We start from the raw sequence: 24,078 nt of genomic DNA, 5'->3' as shown, positions 1-24,078 counted from the left end.
CATTTGTCAAGGAGTGGTACAGCCCACCCGTGACCACTCTTACTAGAAGCTAACAGATGCAGACACCAGGAGTTAATCACTGCCTGTAAATTTCCTCTCTCAAGAATGTTCCAACCCAATGAAATTCTAGATGACATATGCAAATATCATGCATATTCTTTTAACTTCATAGAAATATCAATCCTTTATATGGGTATTCGGCATGCACTGCCAAGATTTGCATACTTCACTTGTTGATGCTGTTTCCTGTACCACGCGTGCTTTGACTACTCGAAACCAACCAACAGAAAAGGGAGAGATCAATGTCTACCAAATCAAGCACACTGTGTGGACGTTTCAGAGATGGCCAATGACAGCTCTCCATCGTTCTTCCCAATAGAAGCCCAGAAAAACCCAACTGCCAAACTTGCCCTGCTCCAGCTGGGCTTGACTATTCTGACCACTACAATTTAGCCCCCAACCACTGCAAGGCTACTCGCCCTCTTATTAGAGACCTACTCGGTTAAAAATCACAAGATTTATTATTCACTTAGGCACCATACAGGACGACTGTTGCTGGTTCTAGGCATCCAGTCTTTTTTGCAACAAAGACTTCTAACAATTTGATGCGACACTTTGAGCAAAAAGGCCACAAGATCATATGGTCAAAATAAAATCACAAGTCGGCACCAGAGACATCCTAAAATTGAAAGGAACATCACATTAGAATGCCTTGTATCTTGGGCTCTTGTGCTTGTCGACTATTACCATGGCCTGAGCATGGTCATGGTTTGATTTGGATTCAGAATTTGACTGAAATTAACCCAGTCAAATGCAAGATCTAAACTGATCCACAGTTCACAGGCCTTAACCAGACTGAAACCATCTTGGGAAAGGGTCGTTTGAGTTTCCTCTTCCTTGAACCAGGCCTTTTTTACCAAAAAAAAATGAACTTTCGAATTGACTCAATCCAGATCAAACCGAAAACGTCCTCACACCACCAAAACCAGTCACCTGCGGTCTGATTCAAGACCCTCCTCCCAGAACCGGCCTGTGGCTCTCTCTACCATGGCCTTTTCACTGGTAGACATAATTGGCCTGTGAACCTCGTGCAGTCGCATTCTCCTTTTTGGCTAGACCAGCACATTTTTCTATAGGTGTGTAAACACGTTCTTGACATGTTTGACGCAAAAGTTCCCATACATAAATAAAATGAGGGTCCTAGGATTTGGGAAAAGATTATTCCTGCTTCATGATCACTATAAGCAAAGCCAACAAATAGAGATGCAAGTCAACAAAGTAGAGTTCCACTTGCAATCATTTTCTTTGTCCTCATTGCTAACAAAACTTGGAAGTGCTAGTCAAGGATTATCTACTACATTGACATTTTGTTAGGGATGTAGGATGTTTATTGGCCACTAATACCAACAGAAAATTCTCTGCCCATATGCAAATATTTAAAATATTTGTATCAGAATCATCTCTACCAATGTCAAAATTGTAACTTAGTTCAAATGTAGGCATCAATTTAGATGCAAATCATCCACTGCCACGCTTCAAATGCTCTCGAATAAATCTTTCTGCATACGTTGGGTACTTGTCTCGAATATATGCTCGCAGGCACTTCTGATAGAAGTCTATCCATCCACCATCAGTTCTCACAACAAATAGGCATCTTGAATGTCTAAATTTGGGGTGGCGATCAACCTTGCAGAAGGAGAAGTTAGGCAACCTACCAGTTTTCTTATAGACCAACAGAAATAGAAAAACTGTACCTGTTAAAACATCATGCGTTCATCCAGCGCAGAGTTCAAACATGCAAAAGAACAAGACCATAGTGAGTGATTTAAATTCTAGTTGTAACAGCTGGAATTTTAATTTAAGTAACAACAAAGTTAGTTATCAGTTCCGTTTACACAAATGCATTCTACCAACAAATCTAAAAGAGAGAAGGCAAAATAAAGAATTAAGAAAAATATATTCCATGTGACAAAGATAAATGAGGGCAGCACCAGTCAAAATATATTATCTACCAATCCATATACCAAGCATATGTGGGCCAAAAACCCAACAAATCTCTCAGACAAGAGGCTGCATGTGAAGAAAACCAACAAAATCTGTGAGATGATATATCTGTCTATTTTGTCTGGCTCTTTAATTTAGTTAAAAGAATTAAAGGGGGAAAACAAACATGTCCTATCATGGGAAAATTCAAAATACAAAGAACCATAAAAGTCAAGTAAGAAGAATCAAACCTAGTTATCAATCAGAATTACTAGCTGTCATGCAATTGCCTGAGCAATGCTGACCTGAAACCACTATCTCATAACTCATAAGCCAATTTCAACTCTCAGGGTTGGACATGTCTAACACATGATTTGTGCTAAATTATTATATTGACAAAGCAAATGTTTTGCCAATGATTTTTTGGTCTAGTGGTAAAACTAGCCAAGGTTGGCCCAGGAACCATGAGGTCCCCAGTGCATATCCCACTATGGGCTGGTTGTATCATAATTATTTTATTTTTTGTGTTTGGTTTGCAAATGTACTTTAGTTTAGGTCAGTTTCTAGTTGTAAGTAACATGATTATAATGTATTTTTGTACTCAATCTCTAGGCCAAAAGGAAGGGAAAAAAAAAAAAAAGGAAAAGAAGAGCAAATGTTTTGAGAAAGCCAAGTCACAGTATATAGCCAACATGAAATTATGCACGCATAGAGTGACCTGCCATTTAACATAATTATAAATTATGAAGAGAATAATAAATAATGGATTCAAGAAAATAAAAAGGCATGCTGCTACCTTTTAGAAGAGTTTGCAGCATTTTTAACAGTCAAGGATATATAGAAGCAGGATTCAATTGTCTCACATACAGACTCTGTTGACTCCTCCCTCTGAAGTCTAATCACTTGTGCAGTTATGCTTCAACTTCAAAATTGAAATGTACATGCAAATGTCAAGGCACATATGATATGGAATTGCAGGATAAGGAAGGAAGACAATTATTAGAAATACAAAATATAATAGAAGTAATTTTTATGATTAACAGAATCCATAAATGCTTTAAAATTTAAATGAACTATGATGAATCAATCAACTAATGAAAAAATTTTCTTCATGAATTTGAAAATTATAAACCATAAGCCAAATAATCGAGAAAAGAATATTTGCTGATCATGCATAGTTGCATACCACCAAGTAATGTGCAAGAGTTACCACACCACATCTCCCCATTCCAATCCCCTTCCAATTTTGTACTTGCAACTATCAATGGGAAAATTTATATTAAGAAATTTTAATTATTCACCAAAATGTCTTTGCACATTCTGAGTTGTTTTCCTAACTTTTAGCTGGAATAGATCAATGCTCAACTTTTCAAATCATTTTGATACAAGTCAGAAATACATTGACTGTGAGATCCTGCCACATGGAACTTTTTGTATCTGAATACAAAAAAGAGGCAATGGCATGGTGGTGTTTTCCCCGCCAAGAGACCTCTGATGATTAAGTCAGTGACTTGATGGAAAATGTTATCAACTAAAAAAAAGAGATAGAGATTAAAAAAAAAAGAAAGAAAAAAAAAAAGGTGGAGAGAGCCCCCCTACCCCCCTTTCCCCCTTTTCAGGGTTTACTTTTCGTCTACTTATACCTGTTGGTAGTTGGCGTGGCGTGGTGCTTGGAACAGATGTCCCTTGTTTCTTGGAAGGCAGTAGTTGACCAACCAAACCCCTAACATTTGTTTCCTTTTGATTTGGGTATAGCATAGGAGGAGGTATAGCTAGAGCCATTGAATTCCTCTGTCATTACTGTATCTACAGTAGTCTGGTTAACGTTGGATAATTACGTAATGATGCCCTTTCAGTTACAACAAGCACAGCTCATTTATTACAGTTTCTTGCTATTGTGTTATCATGTTAACTGTCAAATCTATCACAAATGCCCCAGTGATCCAGGCTCGAGATAGAATAGTTTAGGCTTTCTTTTGGATGGAATAAAGTTCCCAAAGTGTGGGGTCAGTTGTTAAGATAGACTTTAAGAATTCAAGTCTAATATTCTCAACTTCCAACCCGAGTTATTAGTAAGCAAGTCAACTGGTTCTTCTTTATCTTAAGTCGGAGCTTCAAATATTTTGAGAGGTCAATTGGATACACATGTCTTATCCTGACTTGATTATTTCTAACCATATCACATTTGATTGACTACAATCCCGATTAATTCAAATATGATCAAATAAAAGGGTTTAGCTGAGAGCATTGGAAGTGACCTTCATACTCGATGGGCTTGTAACGCCATTTGGACGAGATTACCAAACTTGGAAGGAAAATTTGCAGAAGAAAATTGATGAATGGATCCAATTAGATGCGTATAAAAAAATGGTTGTAGATTCCGGTGGAGAATACCTCAACTATGGTTAGGAAACTTGCCAAGGTGAAATTCATGTGAAATATCTTAGCTTAGACTTGTCTGAGTTTACGAGAATTGAAGCCCTGGCTAATATCCAAACCAACAAAGTGCCTTGTGCTGATCCCACAACAGATGATCCTCTAGTTGATTCTCATCCATCTACCAACTTTGTCATTCTTGAGGAAGAGGAAGGCCAGGGAGTACCAATTGCTAAGGTCTCTAGTCATCTTAAAGGGGAAGAAGGAGTTATCCCTCAGAAGACGATTCTTAAAAACTCGATACTCTATATGAGAGATCTTATCATCGTCATTCTTCTAACTTGGCTAATTGGCATGGTGAAGTTTTTATCTTTTCTTCCCCTTTTTTGCTTTTTTTTTTTTAGTTTCTATTCTGTAAGAAGTAGTGAAAATATCTTTCCTTCCTCTGATTGTTTAAGTTAAACTGCTTGACCAATCTATGGTAATTCAGTTGGAGAATACTTTAACTTTTATCAAGGTAATTAGATCATAGCAAGTTCTTGTGATCGCTTTTTATTATACACTAAATTTTCTTTGCTTTTAGAATAAAGTAATTGAGAATTGCGTTAAGAGTTTTTTTCACTTTAGCTATTGGGTTCTTAATTAAATTGTGGATTTGATTTTAGCTATGGGGATAGTCTCTTCCTCATAGAGATATGCATTCAATTTATGTCCAAATCAACAATTTTCTTTGGGTGAGAGTCCAGATCATAGTTTTAAATTGCGATCGCGGCTGCGTTCGTGGTCACGGTTAAGGATAATGGAAACAGGCCTATAACAGCCATAATATAACGGTAACGGACTTGCATTATGCAAATTTTTTTTCAAAAAATTACAGAGTTCATAAAATGAGTAGATATTGATAGATACAAGTAAAAATAAAATGTACAACTATATAATAAGCAAAAATACATCAAATCAGATGTTATTAACAATATGTTTTACTAAAATTAATTATGAAAATAATTCAAATTAGAAAAAAATCACATAAACCTACAGATCGAGTAAACCAATGCTCCATACAATAAATTTAACAACAAAACCTAATATCAAACAAAAAAGTAGTTGTGGAGAATAGAAATATTTGATGATCTTACCTTCAAAAAGAATAAGTGAAAGATTTGTAAAAAAAAAAGGGAAGTTTAGGTGAAATTTTGAGAAAAATGTGATAGAAATAGTAATTGAAAGGCCAGAACGCACAGAGAATGAAAAAAACTAAAGAAAATATTGCATGCATGTGCTTTTTGTCAACTGAATTATTGAGATAACGGCCGTTATTGTTATGTAACAGTTATCTGCCTTTCAATAATAAGGTAAAGGGTAACGGCCCCTTGAAAAACTGGTAAATAATAGTCATTACATAACATAACGGCCATTATTTAAAACCATGGTCTAGATTCACCTCGACTCTGTTGCTTTTGGGGTTTATGTAGGCAACCCTTTATGAGTCAAATTTTGGTCATGGGAATAATTTCCTCCTCTTAGAGATATGATGTGTGAACAGACAATTATTCATGGGTAATTGTCTTGATTCACCTTGACTCTTTGGCATCTTTGGGGGATTTAGATCGGCAACTTTTTATGAGTCTAAAGGTTTGTATTCACATTTGGCCCTAATTTTCTTTTTTAGCTAGCTTCCAAGCCATTTTAATTGTAAATCAACATTCATTCATGAATTCACACTTTATATATATATATATATATATATATATATATATATATATATATATATATATATATATATATCCATTGACTATATGAATGTAATATAATTGGAAATGCGATAAAAAAAATGTAGCATTAAAATGACGCACTAGGGATTTTATTGATTTTATGAGGGGTACTTTACAATATAGTAAAATTTCAAATGCTATATATTCCAAGGATGGTGTAATTGTTTGCCTAAGAGACTTCTAACGCATATGTGCATGGCCCCACTATCTTCTTAACCCTAAATGGGTTATCCCAACTGGGCACTAGTATACCTCTTCCTTAAATTTTTCTTGTGGCAACATGCTTTCTTAGCACGAAGTTTCCTCCTTTCAAGAATTGGTTTTTTTACTCAAGAGTTGTAATATCCAACTACCCCTTGCTAGTAAGTTGCAACTCGTAAAATTATCTCTTCTCTAAACTCTTCAAGAAGGTCCAAGTTGATTCTTAGCTTAGCATCATTGATCCCTTTCTCTGCAAATTGGACTCAATAACTTGGCATATCAATTTCAATGGGGATAGTTGCATTGATTCCGAATGCTAGCTGAAAAGGAATTTCACAAGTTGGTTCTCGAGGGGTGGTTTTGTATCTCCATAGGATGCTTGACAACTCATCAGCTCAATTTTCCCTTGCCTTTTCCACCTTTTCTAATCCTTGTAGGATTGCTCAGTTTGTCACTCTGCTAAACCATTGGTCTATGGGTGAGATACTGATGCAAACCTTAAACTAATGTGTAAGTTGTTACACAAGTCCCTAAACTATTTGTTATAATTGTCTACCACTATTAATGATTACTACTTTGGGAGCACCAAATTGGCAAACTATATTTTTACAAAAGGCGGTGACCTTTATAGCTATGATGATAGTTACGGCCTCTGCTTCTATACACCTAGTGAAGTAAATCTACTACCACAACAATGAATTTTCTTTGTCCTGTTGTTTTTTGGAATGCCCTAGTAAATTTATCCCCCTTGCACAAATGACTAGGGGTTGAAAATAGGAATTTAGTCTACAGCAAACATCTTGCTTATTTTAGCAAATTGTTGGCAAGTGTCACATTTTCTTACAAGAGACACTGCATCATGTTTCATAGTGGACTAATAGAAATCTTGCCTAATCATTTTAGCCACTAGTGCTTTTTTCCCCTATATGTGTACCATAGACCTTATTATTTATCGCACGGTGTAGTTAGCTTCAACTTGTGTCAAAAACTTTAGCCATGGCATAGCATACAATCTTCTACATAATTTCTCTCTGATCATTGAGTAGTTTGTCGTTTTGAGGGATAACTTAATAGCTTCTTTCCTGTTTTGGGATAGGGTATCCTTTCTCCAGTATTCCTCTACGAGATAATTTTCAAGCACCATCGCTTCCACCTCTTCGGTAAAGGGAGTTAGTTGTTGCATTTGGTCTTGTATCATTTGTTGGTGACGAGTGTATTCATAAGGTCAAAGTCAATGCCTAGTGGTTCGTTTGAACGACTAGGAGTAGCATGCTCATCTTATGTCGTGGTTGTTTCATGATCACCTTGGTTTATGATTCTTTTTGGTGTTTTAAGGGGTGAGGGTTATGGGTGATGATGGACTCACATGATTTTTTTCCATGGGATTCTATAGATTTTGACATGGTTATTATTATTTTAAGAGCAAGTGTTAGATTTTGAGAAAAAATGAACCATTATCGCGTTTCCCACATATAGCTCGAAAATGATACAAGTCAAAAATTCATTGATCACGAGATTTTGCCACGTGAAACCTTTTCTACTTGAATATAGAAAAGATTTTATGGCGGGGTGGAGTTTCCCTGTCGAGGGACCTCTAATGATTAAGTCAATGACTCGATGGACAATATTATTGACCAAGAGAGAGAGAGATGGAGAGAGAACCCATTTTACAGGGTTACTTTTCGTCTATTTATACTTGCTAGAGTGGCGAGTTGGTTGGAACGGGTGTCCCTCGTTTCCTGGAAGGTGGTAGTTGACCAACCACACCCCTAACATGTGTTTCCTTGTGATTTGGGTCTAGCATGGGAGGAAGCATGGTCAAAGTCATTCAGTTCCGCTATCATTATTATATCAATAGTAATCTAGTTAGTGTCAGACAATACGATAATGATGCCCTTTTAGCCAAAACAAGCATGTTTTATTTATCACATTTTCTTGCTATCGTGTTATCACACTAACTATCAAATCTATCATTAATGCTCCAATGATCCGAGCTCAAGATAGAATAATTTATGCTATAGAATAATTTAGGCTTTCCTTTAGATGGAGTAAAGTTCCCAAAGTGTGAGGTTGGTTGTTAAGATAGAATTTAAAAATCATGTCTAATATTTCTCAACTTCTGACCAAGTTTTCAGTGAGTCAACTAGTTCTTTCTCTAAAATTGAGCCGTCAGGTGTTTTGAAAGGTTGTAGATTGGATACACATGTCATCTTATCCTAGCTCAATTATTTCTAACCATATCACATTTAATTGACTACAATCCTGATTAAAACAAATATGATCAAATAAAAGGGTGTGGCTAAGAGCATTAGAAGTGACCTTTATATTCTAGGCTTGTAACACCAATCGAAGTAGCTAATAATACAATGGATAACACATTTAAACTCTGTTTGTTTTGCGAAAAATGACTTGTATATGAAAAATATTATCCATGAAAATTGTTTTCTAAGAAAATGTTTTCCATAAAAATATTCTATTATTTGTTTGCAGTGTTAAACTAATGATAAGTGTTTATGTTATGTATGTATAAGTGCTTGCACATTTTAATAAAATTGTCATAATCCGGAAAATAACTTCTTTTTTTTGAAAAGATGAAGTCATTTTTTTAAAAAATGACAGTTTCCTTTTTTATTAGGAAAATATTTTATGTCGACTCATTTTTTAAGTTCCCCATATACTGAAAAATGTGAAAATTCCTGAAATTTAAAACCAAATTAACTGAATTTATTATCTAAAATTATTTCTTTTTTTGGCATAAATTTTAGGGTACAAAACTGGAAGTCCAACTCAAAGGCACCTAATTAAAAAAATAAAAAATATATATACACATACACAAACACTACTCCCATGATTTATTTAATCAAAAGGAAAAGCATGAAAATGTAAATAAACCTTAGGACATCGACAAATGTTCATAGATATAGAAGAAAAATTTGTACTTGCAGAAAAATTTTGTATTTTATTGAATTTTAAAGGAGATACAGAGAAGGTATAATGATAACAAGAAAAGAGATACAATGGTGCTCAGCACATGAGCTTCCTAAAGCTAACGGAGGTTTCTTTAGCAGAGTTATGTTAAACTCTTTCCAAGACTGTGTCTTCAGTTTGGCTTCCTCTTAAATGAAGAAAAATTCCCCTTTTAAAGAAGTCCGAATGGTAGTTTTGTAAATTTGAAAATCACTGTGCAGTCCGTGAGTGCTATCTGGGAGCATCTTCTGCTTGGAATTTTGAAAATCGCTATGCAATCCATAAGTGCTTGATGGAAGCATTTGGTACAAAGCTGAAAAGGTCACATGCAATTAATGTTGTGGCAACTGATAGGGAATAGTATTTCTAACTTTTTGTAGAGTTCACGTGTAGTTACTGATTGCCAACTGACAAAATAGGGTCAAAAAATTTTTTTGTATCTTTCTTTTTTTTTTTGCATTTTTTTTTTCAAAGAGAAGAATGTCTAATTGAAGAAAAGATTCTATAACAGTCATCTTCATTATTGAGGTTGATGATGGTTCTGAATCTGCTACAGACGAATCAAACCTACCTTGTAGAAGCTGTTTTATAATTGCAAAGTATTCTTTTTCTGTTTTGGCTGCTGCAAGTATGGCTGAAGCATAAGATTACTAGGCTAAGAAGTTTGAATTTGAACTTGATGGTCCTAGCAGAAGGTTTTTATTTTTGTGCTAATCTTGAACAGCTAGTTTTAAAATTTTCTCCTGGACATTGAAGGAGTAGCAAGGATATTGATATCGTCTTATTGATGGTATTCAAAAAACTAAATAAGGACCCAATATAGACAGAATTTTGTATAGAAAAGGAAAAGGAGTGAGAACTATTTTTCTTTTACTGAGAGTTTATAATGTTGTTTGAACAGAATAAAACTTTCTAAGACACTTCTAAGGTTAACAGGTCTGAAATAGTCCCAAAGTAATTTCAACATTGAACAAACCAGGAAGAGATTTTTGTAGGATCGATATTAGTTTTGAAATAGAACAACTAAGAATGGTTATGCTTATGATTTTTCATGAGAAAAGTATTAAACCAAGCTTGTTGATAATCCCAGTAATTGAAGGATGAGCAGTGATTTAATTTAGTTTTGAAACTGGCAGGAAAAGTATTGGATTTTGAAAAGTCTTGACCCCAATCTGCAGGGTGAAAAATTTTTTGTATGTGGTAGGTTAAATCACTATCCAAATCTCTAGAACTTCTTCTCACAAGTGCAGACTCTACAAAACCAAAAAAGTATACCTTCTAAACCTGTTTCCACATCATTGGAGAAAGGAGAAAGTTCTTTTCAAAAAACACTTTCTCAAAATATTTTTTCAAACAACTCTCAATCGTTTTGTCTTAGACAAAACTTACAAAAATAGTTTCTAAATATTCTTTGAAATCTCATTTTCAAGACATATTGACTATAGAGAATGAATTTTTTCATAAAAACCCCGTTGTAGTAATTTAAAAAATTTCATGAATTTTTCCATAAAAACCCCTCTAAAGCAATTTCAAAAATTTTCCTTCCCAAAGTTGGCATTTTAAACCATAGGATTTGACAAAAACCCAACCTTACTACATAGCAATTCTTGAAGTAACCGAGTTAGCCAAATTTAAACACTTTTTCCTTGATAAAACCCATATTGACCCAGCATATTCAACGTACTAGATACAAAAAATCCTTCAACCTACAGATTGGGGTCAATACCTTTCAAAATCCAAAACTTTTTTCGTCAGTTTCAAAACCAAATTAAATCATTGTTCATCCTTCAATTACTGGAATTATCAACAAGCTTAGTTTAATACTTTTCTCGTGCAAAATCATAAGCATAGCCATTCTTTATTGTTCTATTTCAAAATCAATATTGATCCTACAAAAATCCCTTCCTGGTTTGTTCAATGGTGGAGTTACTTTAGAGCTGTTCCAAACCTATTAACCCCAGAAATCTCAAAAAATTTCATCCTGTTCAAACAACATTATAAACCCTTAAAAAAAGAAAAACGATTCTCACCCATTTTCTTTTTCTGTACAAAATTTTCCTACCTTAAGTCCTTATTTGGTCTCTTGAATACCATCAACAAGACGGTATCAATATCCTCGCCAGAAGATTCAAGATAAAATGGTGGGACTCCTTCAATGTCCCATAGAAATTTTAAAACCAACTATTCAAAATTGGCTCAAAAACCAAAATCTTCTGCCAAGACCATCAAGTTCAAATTCAAACTTCTTAGCCCAAAAATCTCATACTTCAGCCAAGCTTGTAGCAGCCAAAACAGAAGAAGAATACTTCGTAATTATAAAACAACTTCTACATAGTAGGTCTGATTCATTTGTAACAGATTCAGATTCACAACTCATTATCGACCTCAATGATGAAAATGAAGATGACTATTACGGAATCTTTTCTCCAATCAAACGTTCTTCTTCCTAAAAAAAAGTACAAAAAAAAGGGGAAAAGATTCAAAAAAAATTTTGTACCCTATTCTGTACGGTTGGCAACACTTACCGACACTCTAAAATAGTAACTGCATGTGAACTCTATAAAAAAAATAGAATTATTGTTCCCTGTCAGTTACCACAACAGTAATTGCATGTGACCTTTTCAGCTTTGCAACAGATGCTTCCATCAAGCACTCACGGACTACACAGCGATTTTCAAAATTCCAGCAGAAGATGCTCCCAGATAGCACTCGCGAACTGCACAGTGATTTTCAAAATGACAAAACTACAATTCGGACTTCTTTAAAAGGGGAATTTTTCTTCATTTAAGGGGGAGCCAAACTGAAGACAGAGTCTTGGAAAGAGTTTAACATAACTCTACTAAAGAAACCTCTGTTTGTTTTAGGAAGCTCATGTGTTGAGCACCATTGTATCTCTTTTCTTGTAATCACTATACCTTCTCTCTAACTCCTTCAAAATTCAATAAAATACAAAACTTTTCTGTAAGTATAAATTCTTCTGTTCCATATCTACGAACATTTGCCGATGTCCTGAGGTTTATTTACTGTTAACTAAACTGTTTACATTTTCATTCATGTTTTGTTTTTCATTCTGTTCATGTGAGCATGCTTTTCCTGTTGATTAAATAGATCCTGGAAGCAGTTGTGTCAAACATATATATATATGCAGTCCAAGAAACCTAAAAGCTGAATAAACCATGCACATTGATTCATATAAATCTAATTCAGTTTGTTTCACTTCTATTATAAGTTAATTTCAATTAATTTATGTATCACAGAATTTCAGACCACACCAACTGAATGCCCATCCCTAAATGGTAAATGCATTCCATTTCCAGGACAATAACCAATAACGTAACTAGAAGCCAAAAACTTAAATCCAATAGCCTACAAAGGGGAAAAAAATCTCGAGTATTATGACCAAGAAATATGGGATACTTGGATGTTTTGATGATGCAGAATGTTAAAATCTTCATTTTTAAGTAAGAAGCAAGTAAATCAGCCTACAATCAGTTACAAACACAATGATGTGTGTGTGTGTGCACATGTGTACATATATTTCCCACTAGTGCCCTTTAGCAAACATAATGGGTACCCACCAGGGTAAGCAATCACAACAAGAAAAACTACATGGAAATTCTAAATAGCCAAAGTTCTAATTGGGAGAAGACTCAATTGGATACCATATCTTCATGAAGCTTGTATATTGATCTAAAAGCAAACTGAGATTATGTGTAATTCCAGATTACAGCTGCAAAGAGAAATGCTCAATAACACAAAAGTAAGTGAAGTAGATTGCAATGACGTGTCAAACATTGAGAACTCCAATATAAATAATGCAAACTGATGCTTACCATTATTGAGCCAAGCCCACATCCAATTTTATCTTCAGAGTTTGGATGGTAAATGAGAACGTTCTCTACCACAGCTTTCTCATCTTCGGCTGTTAGATGTTCTCCATCCAAATATCTGGAAGCAAGAGAATTGGCCAAATGGAAATGAATTTTCATAGCCCTCGAAATTGACCAATAAATGCTCAAAATCCAACAAGAGCATTTCATTTTTGCAATAATGCATGGGCCATTTCATCATGCACTCATGCAGACATAATTAACAGCTTGGGTTTTGTTGGATGCACTTCAATCGATTTATCAAGGCTAAGAATCCAATCCCACAACACAAACTTAAGCCCATAAAACACCTTTCCCCTTATGCAAGCACTTGAAAAGCATTCATTGAACACTAAATAAGTGAACATTATAATGAAGGAGCCAGAATGCCTCGGCTCTACTATTACCTTTAAGCTTTCCCCTGCTTTTATAAATATTACAATTACAACATTGAACTGCTAATAACATGAACTGTCAGAAGTCATATCTAGCAAAATGATGGGAGTTAAAAGCTAAAATAGAACATACCACAATAAAAGATGGGACAATCACCAATATGTTATTAAATAGTTAGCAGTCCTCCATCAGCAAGAAATCCAAAGAGACCCACTACAATCTTATTTGACCACTATATCAGGTCTATGCACAACAATTGTGATCCCTAGACAACTGGCTTTAGAAATTGAATGAAGCTCCAAATGGTTTAAGTAAAATTTTCAATTTCATTATACTTGGGATTGAAAATAAGATAAGAACAAAAGTTCACCTGGCTTCTAAGCAAGGTTCTGCCGGCTTCTAATAGATGATCCTAAATGTTTTTCCTATGATTATGAGGATAAATCTTCAAAAGAGAGTTTCCCCTGAGTTTCTCTCTATAAAATCTCATTCTCCCTGAAAATTTTCATTCCCCACCATTTCTTCTTTCAGTGGCTAAATTTTCTAACTATCACTTCTTTCTCATAGCTTTAGTGGCTATGAAGAAAATCAATTAATGACACTAGTGATGCAGACACTGTACCAAAAAAATAACTATTAAGTGTGACGAATGATTAATGTGATAACTTTCAAGAATATCAAAAATCTTGTAATCTTAGCTCAGTGAGCGTGAACATGTGTTCTTGCACATTAACCAATACATGTATTGTGCACAAATAATTTGGTGAATCCATCATCCCAGCAATTAGACTTTAAAAAGCAAGCACTCGTCAATATAATACAAAACTTAAGCCAATAATACACCTTCCCCGCATGCAAGCTGATGTAGAAAATCTTAGAGATATTAGGACTACTTATTTTAGGAAAAAATATAGGAAGTAGTTTATTTTATTTAGAAGTGTTGTGTGATTTGTCATTCCTAATTAGAGTTGGAATTAGGGTTCTTAATACTAATATAATTAGGGTTAGAGAACTCTATAAATAGGCTTAGAATCTCTACATATTTACCAATTTCTTTACGACTGACTATTGATTTTGAGCACATAAATTGAGAATTAGTTTCTCCACCATTTGAGAATTGTTGTCACCCCAAATGCCCTCATAACTATTAGTTCTACATCACAAGCACTTGTTAAACATTCACTGGATGCTAAACAAGTGAACATTGTAATGGAGGAGCGAGATTGCTTCTACTTTGCTATTACCTTTAAACTTCCCTTGCCTTGATAATTATTACAACTTACATCATTGAACTGCCAATAACAAACAGCAAACTGAATGCAATATCTAAAATTATATCTACTAATTGATGGATGTTAAAAGCCAAACAGAAAATATACCAAAATAAAAGATGGGACAAACCCCAATATGCTATTAAATAGTTAGCAGTCCTCCATCTGCAGGAAATCCAAAGAGACCTAGTATCATCTTATTTGACTACTAGTTCAGGTCTATGCATAACAGCTGTGATCATTAGTTAACTGGTTTCAGAAATTGAATGAAGCTTCCAACAGGTTGAAGTAAAATCTTCACTTTCATTACACTTGCCGTTGGGCTCTAAAAACACTCTTAGCATATGTTGATGACTTCATTGCGGTTTTTCAACACCCAATAAGGATTGAAAACAACATAAGAGAAAAAAAAAATAGAGGAGCTCACTTAGCTTCTAAGCAAGGTTTTACCGGCATCTCATTGATGATCCCAAAATTTCTTTTTTTTCCTTTGATTATGAGGTTAAAATCTCAAAAGAGAGGGGTTCCCTTGAGTTTCACAATATAAAAACTCACTTTCCCTCAAATTTTTCAGTCCCTACCATTTCTTCTTGCAATGACTAAATTTTCTGATTATCATTTCTTTCTTATAGTTTCAGTGGCTATGAAGAGAATGGATTAATGATAACAATCACGCAAACACAGTAGGGAAAAAAATAGTAAGTTTGATGATTGATTAATGTGATAACTTTTAAGAATATCACAATTCTTTTTTAATTTTAGCTCAGTGAGTCGGCACATGCATGTTTGCACACGAACACATGTATTGTGCATACATAACTTGGTGAATCCATCACCCCAGCAATTAGACTTAAAAAAGGAAGCACTCCTCAATGCAATGAATGCCTACTGCTGGGCTTCCTAAAATGACAGCACTTTCTTCTCTTTTTGCTATTAGGGCAGGCTACCACACCTTTCCCTGTAGAACCAGAGCAACACTTCTCAACTCAGCAGAGACGTGAAATGGGGGCAGAAAAGGGAGAAACAAGTACTTGAAAGCAAGTAGAGAAGGCTCAAAATGCGATTTAAATTTGATTACAAATTTAAGCAAAATGTAGAGCATAGAAACCTGTCAGAGTGGAGAATTTCTTTAGCGAGGCAAGTAATGGCCTCTATATCTCTTAGAATCTCTCCTTCCATTTGTTTCCACTTCTGGTAATCAGGATCACCCCACCTTTGGTACGAGGGGGGATCCCGAGCGCTCAACACTGCCATGGTCTTTTCGGCAGTGGATACATGCTTGTCCAGCCGAGTCGAGTCGGCCGTGGAGCTTCAAGGGTGCCGAAGTGGCGAGCGTGCTCCAGCGGCAAGGCTGTGGCGGCCAAGCCGTAGGGGAAGGAACGGAATGCCCCTGAGAAGCAGAGGCGCAGCCATTTTGATCCAGCTTATCTCTAGGGGTGTGCAAACGGTCGGTTCGGTTTTGAACCGAACCGAACCGATAAAACCGAAAATCAAAAATTAAAAATTTTAAAAACCGAACCAAATTGATTAATAAGAGAAAATCAAATCGAATTAAATATCGGTTCGATTCGGTTTTAAACCGATCAATCCGAAATTTATAAAATTTCATATTTTTAACATTAAATCTAAATAATAAAACATAAAAACAAAAAAAATTAGAAATCAAAACTCAAAAATCTTAAGGTTCGGTTTAGTTTTCTTTGATTTCGATTCAATTCGATTCGATTTGATTTTCTTTGATTTCCTATATATATTAATAATTTTGGTTCGGTTTGGTTTTTTATTTTTTATGAAAATAATGGAACCGAACCGATTAACTGAAATTATCAAAATTATAAATCAAACTGAACCGATTGACTTTTAAAACCGAACCAATTAAATCGAATTGAATCGATTCAGTTTGATTTTTCAGTTTAAATCGAAAACTGCTCTCCCCTGCTTATCTCTATTGTTGGTAGCGTAGCCAGTGGTGCCCAAACGGTTGGTTCCGTTTTGAATCAAACCGAAATAATTAAATATCAAATCAAATCAATTAATTCAATTTGATTTTTTATTTTTTTTTTATTTTAGAATTATTTGAGCTTGCTCGTTTGCGTTGTTTTTTAATGTAAACATTCCTAGAGCTATAAATAATTGAATCACTCAGACCTATTCGAGACTCAACTAGACTTGATAAAAATTTAGCTCAAATACTATTCATTTTTAAATGAGCTGAATTTGAATTTAACTTTTAACTTAGTTTAATAAATGAATCAAACTTGAGCTCACTAATACCCTATTTGTTAAAACTTGTGAGTGGATTCATTTACATGCTTATAAGCTAATTCGTTTATAAGTGCACAAGTTAATTCGTTTATAAGTGCACAAGTTAATTTGTTGAACAGACTTATAAGTCAGATTCATTTACAACTTTCTAGCAAGCTTGTTAAATAACTTTATGAATAGGCTGATATATAGCCCCAAGTGCTCATTGAAGAGATTCATAAGCAAGGAAGGTCGTTAAATAGGCCCATAAACTTGCTTTAAACAAAGTCATTTGTATTAGTTATTACATTTGGTAAAGTTGTAAATATATTTATTTTATATATAATTATTTTATAAAATATATAATTATTATTTATAATTAGGAAAATTTTAAAGAAATATATATATTTTCTAGTTTCGTGCAATTTTTGTTTTAAATTTTTAGATTTACTTTGTAATAAAATAATTTCTCATATTACCACACTGTTAACAAACTAGCTGACGTCGTTTAAGGCTCTATTCAACAATAACTTTTAAGGTAACAATTAATATTTTGATATCTCTCTTATTTATATTGTTTGATGACATAATATTTATATTAGTATTTAGAGATTGAGAGAGTGGTTCACGAAACGTGACCCTCCTAAGTTTTAAAAGTTGAAGGAATAATTTATGAAATGTTACCCTATTGGGTTTTAGAAGTTGAAAAAGTAATTTATGAAATATTACCATTCTAATTTTTAAAGATTGAGAGAGTATTTTATCTAGGGTAAAAAAGATGATAACACTATTTTTAAATTTAACCGTTAATCTAATAATTATTTTTACAGAATATTTCTACTTTAAATCATTATATAAATAACTAACTACTAATAACTAACTATAAATAGTTAATAGTTAGTAAAATAGCTAATAGTTATTATAACTGTTAATATTATCAAATAACCCTTAAATGTGTTGGCATGGCATTAAAAGACACTTTAAAAATATTTTTAATATTTTTTAAATAACCAAGAACAAAAAGTTTCATATTTGCATTTTATCTTGCCCCGTCATCTTTACTTCAAATGTTTCAGCTACTACAACTATATTACAAGGAAAGACCCATCAATTTGAAACTGATTCACAGGCACAGCGATGCACAAAGATGACAAAGGCTGTCATCAGGAAGATGGCGAGCATGAAGGACAACCATTTTCCTTTTTGCTTTTGATGCATTCTCCCACACTTGGCGGCAGGGGGTGTACATAGATCAGTTTGGGTAGCTTTAACGTATCTTGCCAAATCAAATTCAAAAAAGTCTATTTTGATATTATTCAAATCAAAATTAATAAATTAAATTATAAGATTATATATGCTTAGTTTTTAAAATAAGTAGGTTGGACTCGGTTTAGGTAGTTTTCACTTGCTTTAATTTTTCTTTTTGTTTTTATAATTCAATTTTTGTTACACCTTTTTCATTTATATATTATTATATATTAATTGAAAAATAAAATATTAATTTAAGATGTATTATTCAACAAAAATAAATAAAAATAAAAAATAAAATAAAGTTATTTATCAATTTCTCTTTTATATATATAAACACACATGCTTTAGGTTTAGTTTTTGTTATGTCAACCAGAAATTTAAATTAAAAATTCGATTTATATCTATTTTCAAAACATAATCAATATTTAAATATATAAAACAATTAATTTCGATTTGAATATATTCGAGTTGATCGGATTGTTCAGTTTCTCGGTTTCTTTGTGCACCCATACTTGATGGTATTTCTTTTCTCATAAGAGGCAGAAACAGGTACTAAAATTTTTAATGTGTACAAAATTTGAATTTTTATTAATAGTTTCTCTTATTATTTATAAAAAATTAAATAGAAATAGTAAATTTTTAGTTTTGTTAATTGGCCCTCAAAATTTTTATTGATTCTCTAATAATTTATAATTTATAAATTATGATTTAAATTGATATTTTAAAATTAATTTGTTGTCATTAAATAAATAAAAAGGTTCAATTAAAAATGAATTATTTTAACTTTAATATGTATAAATTAAAATTTGATTGGTAGTTATTATTTAAAAGTTAAATACAAGTCAATACAATAATTTCCTACATAATTTAAAATCAGATTTTTCATTTTTTATTTTTGCTCTCTCTTATTTTATGGGTACAATATAATTTGTTTTTTCTTTATCTCTACTCTCATTTAGCTTTCTCTCCTTTACTTTATTCAAATTAAAAAATTATTTTATTTTTATCTTTACAATTAGGTAAAATCAGTGGTCTCAAATAGAATACTTTAATTCTAACCAACTTTTTAAATAATATATTTTATGTTATAAAGTTGTATAATAATCAAAATTATAATATTGTTCTACTTATATTTATTATAGAAATTTTGTATGATTTTTTATTGATAAAAAAAATTCTTTTAATATTTTTATATTATTTTTATTTACTACATGTCATTGGCCCCTCGAAGAAAATTTCCTAGCTCCATACTCTTTCTCTTGCAATAAAAATTTAATGGATAAATGCATTCAAAGTACTACCAATTGCTCTGCGATTTTAGGGTTTTCTGTTGTCTCTCTCGTGCTGCTCTGCGTTTCAAGGCTTCAGAACAAATCGTTAGTCATGGGTCACTCCAACATTTGGAATTCTTACCCCAAGAACTACGGGCCTGGTTCTCGTGCCTACTATGTTTGTGGGATTCCCCATGGGTTGATTTGAAAGTATGGGTTTATGTGTTGCAGACAGTGCTTCTGTAGCAATGCCAAGGAAATTGGCTTCATCAAGTATCGCAAAAGGATAAACACCTCTTCCACTAAAGGAGAGAACAAGTATGATTCAAGAATAGTGGTTTCAGTTTTGATGAACTTGAAGAAATGTTTAATTTTGTTGATGTATTGTTTAACTTAGGGTGATGTTAGATAACAATTGTTTTTGAATTCTATGAGAATATTTCGTGGGTTTCAAAAAAAAAAAACACTACCAATAAAAATTGTCTTATTTTCTTTCCTTACCATCTTCTCATCATTGCCCGAAAAAATTTAAAGATGATAGATGTCTTTTTAGTAAAGACATCCTCGCAATAAGTGTATCTTGGTTGTTGATATTGAGGCTAGGCTTCACCTGCTTATTTGATGAGAGTTGTTGGATATAACGCTACTTTATGGATTTTGAAGTTAATAATACTGTTTTCTTTTTCGTGCTAGTGATACTATCATGAGCTTCAGGATCCAGTCCCAATTCCATGTAGATCTACAAGCAAAGAAAAAGTGAGGTGGGTGGCCTTAAAGTCGACCATTCCAGCACTCAAGTCAATAAATCAGTTATAAAAGAGCAAAAAAGAATTATCACATATTTGAGATGATGAATATACATACCTGTCTTCTCAATCTTCTTTTGATATTTATAGGCTTTTGAGGATTTTAGTTGTTACTTTTGTTACGGAAATAATATAGGATTTTTCAAACCGAGAATATCTCCTAAAAATCTGACTTTATCTTTAATTTACGCTATTTCTATTTGGATTATGTTTTTCTCGGCTTGATGCTATTGATTCCTTTGTTATAGCTCAATATAAATTTAGACCGAGTATAGCTCGGTCTAAAGTTAGACTGAGCTAATTCTTGTTCGGTTTAAGAGCAGTCTCTCACTCTATTTAAAACGAGCTCTAACCTTTTAACTGTCACGTCGGATAGCAAGATTTATGAATGTTGACACATTGACTGTCAGGTTGGATAATTTGGCCGAGTAGTATCATTAGTCCCCCCTCGAGTTTCTGCAAATCTTTCAGGTTCACGCATTGTTTGCTCGCTTGGATTCCTTGTGCAGAGCTCTAGTGTTGGATTTGGTTATTGGGAATTGATATGTCTCTTAGACAATGGTCGAAGGCAATTTATATGCTGGGTTGCTTCGATATTGATAGAATGTCATTAAATTTTTTATTTTTTTTTATATCATGGAAAAGACAACTGTTGAAGGCAATTTTTTTTTTATGTCATTAAACTTTGGTGATTTTTTATTTCAAAAATCTTTTTTTTTTCTTTTTTCTCTTACAAATACCTCATTTTTTTTTCTCTTTCTCATTTTTGCCTTCTGTTTCTTCTCTTGCTTTTTGCGATTTTTGATCTCTTCTCTAGTAGACTTCCTTGCTTCTATTGAGGCAGTGGGTGTAGAATAGGATTTGAGGCGTGATGAATCACTATTTTTAAGGTATTAATTGCCCCCACTAGATTGCTACAAGGTTATGGCAATATACCTCCAGGATACAATAAAGCCTAAAATCTGTAGACAGCAACTCCTAAAGATTTCCCTTAAGAACTCTTTATACGAATCGAATTTAGAGAGACTAGAAGAAAAGAAAAAGAAGTAGAAATAGTATATATTTAGATTGAAAAACTCATCCATATTTATAAAGAATGAAAAATCATGGCACCTTTACTAGATAGACACATCTATCTATCTCCAATAGATACAACTGTTTGTGCAATAGACATGTCTGTTTATTAACAGAAACCTATATAAATAGTTGTAACTTTTTGTATAAAATAGACATGTCTGTTTATTAACAGACACCTATACAAACAGCTGTGACTGTTTGTATAGAATAGACATGTCTGTTTATTAACAGACAGCTATACAAACAATTGTGACTGCTTGTATAGAATTGACATGACCGTTTGTATAGAATTGAAATGTCTGTTTGTTAATAGACATATCTACTTATTAATAAACACATCTATTTGTAATTTATTTACAAAAATTACAAGAAGATAATTATTTTATTTCACACATATACGTGCCAAGTGTCATAATAGAATAATATATATTGAATTATATATACATAATTCTATACATATTTCACTCTTGTCATTCCATCACTTTCTTATGTTTTAACAATATAGGAATTCTTTCTCTCTATACTGTCTAACATACAAGCTATTTATAACAATCCCCCACTTAGCTTGTATTGTTAGATCCCATTGTTTCATCCACAATGAAAAGTATCTTTCGATTTAAACTTTTTCTTAGTGTAAGTACTTCAAAGTTCTAAAGAAATCATTGTGGTCTTAGCTTAAACCTAGATTCCTATTAAATAGAATCGGAAATACTATACACACAAATCAATTAGTTCGACTTAAAAAGTTCACTAAAATTTTAGCACGAATATGGCCTTATGCTACCTCCTATTTTCATGAACATTTGCAAAAGTTATTCTCACTTTTATTAAAGCGGCACCACTTCCTATGTTTATATAGGTGAAGTTTCTTTTGTATTAATATTAAACTTCATTAAGAGTATAAATACTCATCCTTATTCCATTAACTTAGTACACTAAGTACTTAATTACAATATTAACTAAAGACTTGTTATTATCCTTTAAATTTTATTTAGTAATAATACTATAAAGTAGGGTTCCTATCAGTAGTAAATTTAATGGAATATTCTAAATCCTAATCAGCACATGTACTTATGATCATAACTCTCGAGAGCTATTTTATTAAAGGATTTGCTAGATTATTATAGGATTTAATATAAATATGGTAATAACACCATTAGAGACTAATTGTCTTACATTTTCATATCTTAAGCTTATATGTATATACTTTCAATTGTATATTTTACTAAAAGCTTTAGCCATTATGATTTAACTATCACAATATAAAGAAATAGATGGCACAGGTTGTGGCCATAACTTAGTATCCGATAATAAGTTTCTCAGTCATTCTGCTTCTTTACCAACATTCGCCAAAGTTATAAATTCGGATTCTATCGTAGAATGAGTTATACAAGTTTGTTTCTTCGATGCCCAAGAAACAAAACCTCCACCTAAAGTGGACACCCAACCAAAGGTTAACTTATTATCCTTAGTACTACTCATCCAATTGGCATTTGTATAACCCTAGGATCTCCACCATATTTGTTTCACTAGTCAACCATATAATCACATGTTTATAACATGAACTACATAAATAATTCACAGTCTAGATATGTACCTTATTTGCAGAAATAAATTGCTCCATAACTTGTTTAAAATGAGAGTATCCAACAATAAAGAACCAAGCTAAACTTGCACACACACACAAATGCATACTCATTTGTCCTTTTGTCACTTCTTTCAAATGACTTGTAAGGCTCTTATATTTACTACTCAAAATGTGTCAACCTTTTGGCCAATAAATTCATCTTTTCATACATGTAACTATTAAGAAGAATTGCATCTTTTTATTTAGTTACATCTTTTGGCCAAGGGACACAACTCTTTGCATGGATACAACTCTTTATATGGTTTTAGCACAATTGGAAATTTATCACAGAATAATCTATAGTTTATAATTCCTTTTTTAAATATCCAAAAACCCTTGAAATTTCTTTCCAATACTCCACGCTGGGATTATTAGTATATCTTGACAATTTACATACTGCAAAAGTAATATCAGGAGTAGTGCAATGCATAGCATATATTAAGCTACCAATAGCAATAGCACACTCAATTTGAGCAATTATTCTACTAAAATTTCCAGTCAATTTACAATAAATATCATATAGAGTAGTTGCTTCCCTCAATATAATGAAATTGACAAAGAGTAAAACCCCCACTATGTTACAGCTAGGTAGTTTTAGGCAGATCTCTCAAGGATAATAATTAAAATATAAATCTAAAAAGAAATTTCAAAATTTTCCTAAGAATAAATTAAAGAATAATAATGTTAATTGTAGATAAAAATGAAGAGAAGAGACAAAAAACAAAAGTTAATAGATTTTTATTCCAAACTGCTTTTGATAAAGTATTTGTATATCTTCGAACATTTACAACCGTTCACTTATACCTCTTAGAATAGATATAACCATTCACTTACCTCTTATAACAGATACAACCATTCACTTTGTAGCTCTTAGAACAATTATATTTATTCACTTATACCTTTTACAACAGATACAACCGTTCACTTTGTATCTCTTAGAACAATTACCTCTATTCACTTATACCTC

General features: G+C 32.9%; 1 protein-coding gene across 7 annotated transcripts; it reads right to left on the bottom strand.

The window, feature by feature from the left end:
• Window positions 1-1,401: 1,401 nt before the first annotated feature.
• On the bottom strand, window positions 1,402-16,261 carry LOC110639649 (protein DCL homolog, chloroplastic). 7 transcript variants are annotated; one of them, XR_002491946.2, is made up of 4 exons: window positions 15,944-16,261; window positions 13,133-13,247; window positions 2,780-2,905; window positions 1,528-1,663 (listed from the first exon to the last, which is right to left on the bottom strand). XR_002491946.2 is itself a non-coding variant. In XM_021790685.2 (3 exons), the coding sequence occupies exons 1-3, from the start codon at window positions 16,087-16,089 to the stop codon at window positions 1,519-1,521; spliced, it is 429 nt and encodes a 142-aa protein (XP_021646377.2). In that variant the 5' UTR covers window positions 16,090-16,261; the 3' UTR covers window positions 1,402-1,518. The 7 variants fall into 7 exon arrangements, 4 of the variants coding, with proteins under 4 accessions (XP_021646377.2, XP_021646379.2, XP_021646381.2 ...); XR_002491944.2 differs by having other exon boundaries at window positions 1,535-1,754; XR_002491945.2 differs by having other exon boundaries at window positions 1,545-1,686.
• Window positions 16,262-24,078: the final 7,817 nt, after the last annotated feature.

The sequence above is a fragment of the Hevea brasiliensis genome, chromosome 2 (assembly GCF_030052815.1).
Source record: "Hevea brasiliensis isolate MT/VB/25A 57/8 chromosome 2, ASM3005281v1, whole genome shotgun sequence".
In the NCBI taxonomy this organism is placed as follows: Eukaryota; Viridiplantae; Streptophyta; class Magnoliopsida; order Malpighiales; family Euphorbiaceae; genus Hevea; species Hevea brasiliensis.
The sequence above is the reverse complement of the archived record's forward strand: the minus strand, read 5'-3'. Positions and strand labels throughout refer to the sequence as shown.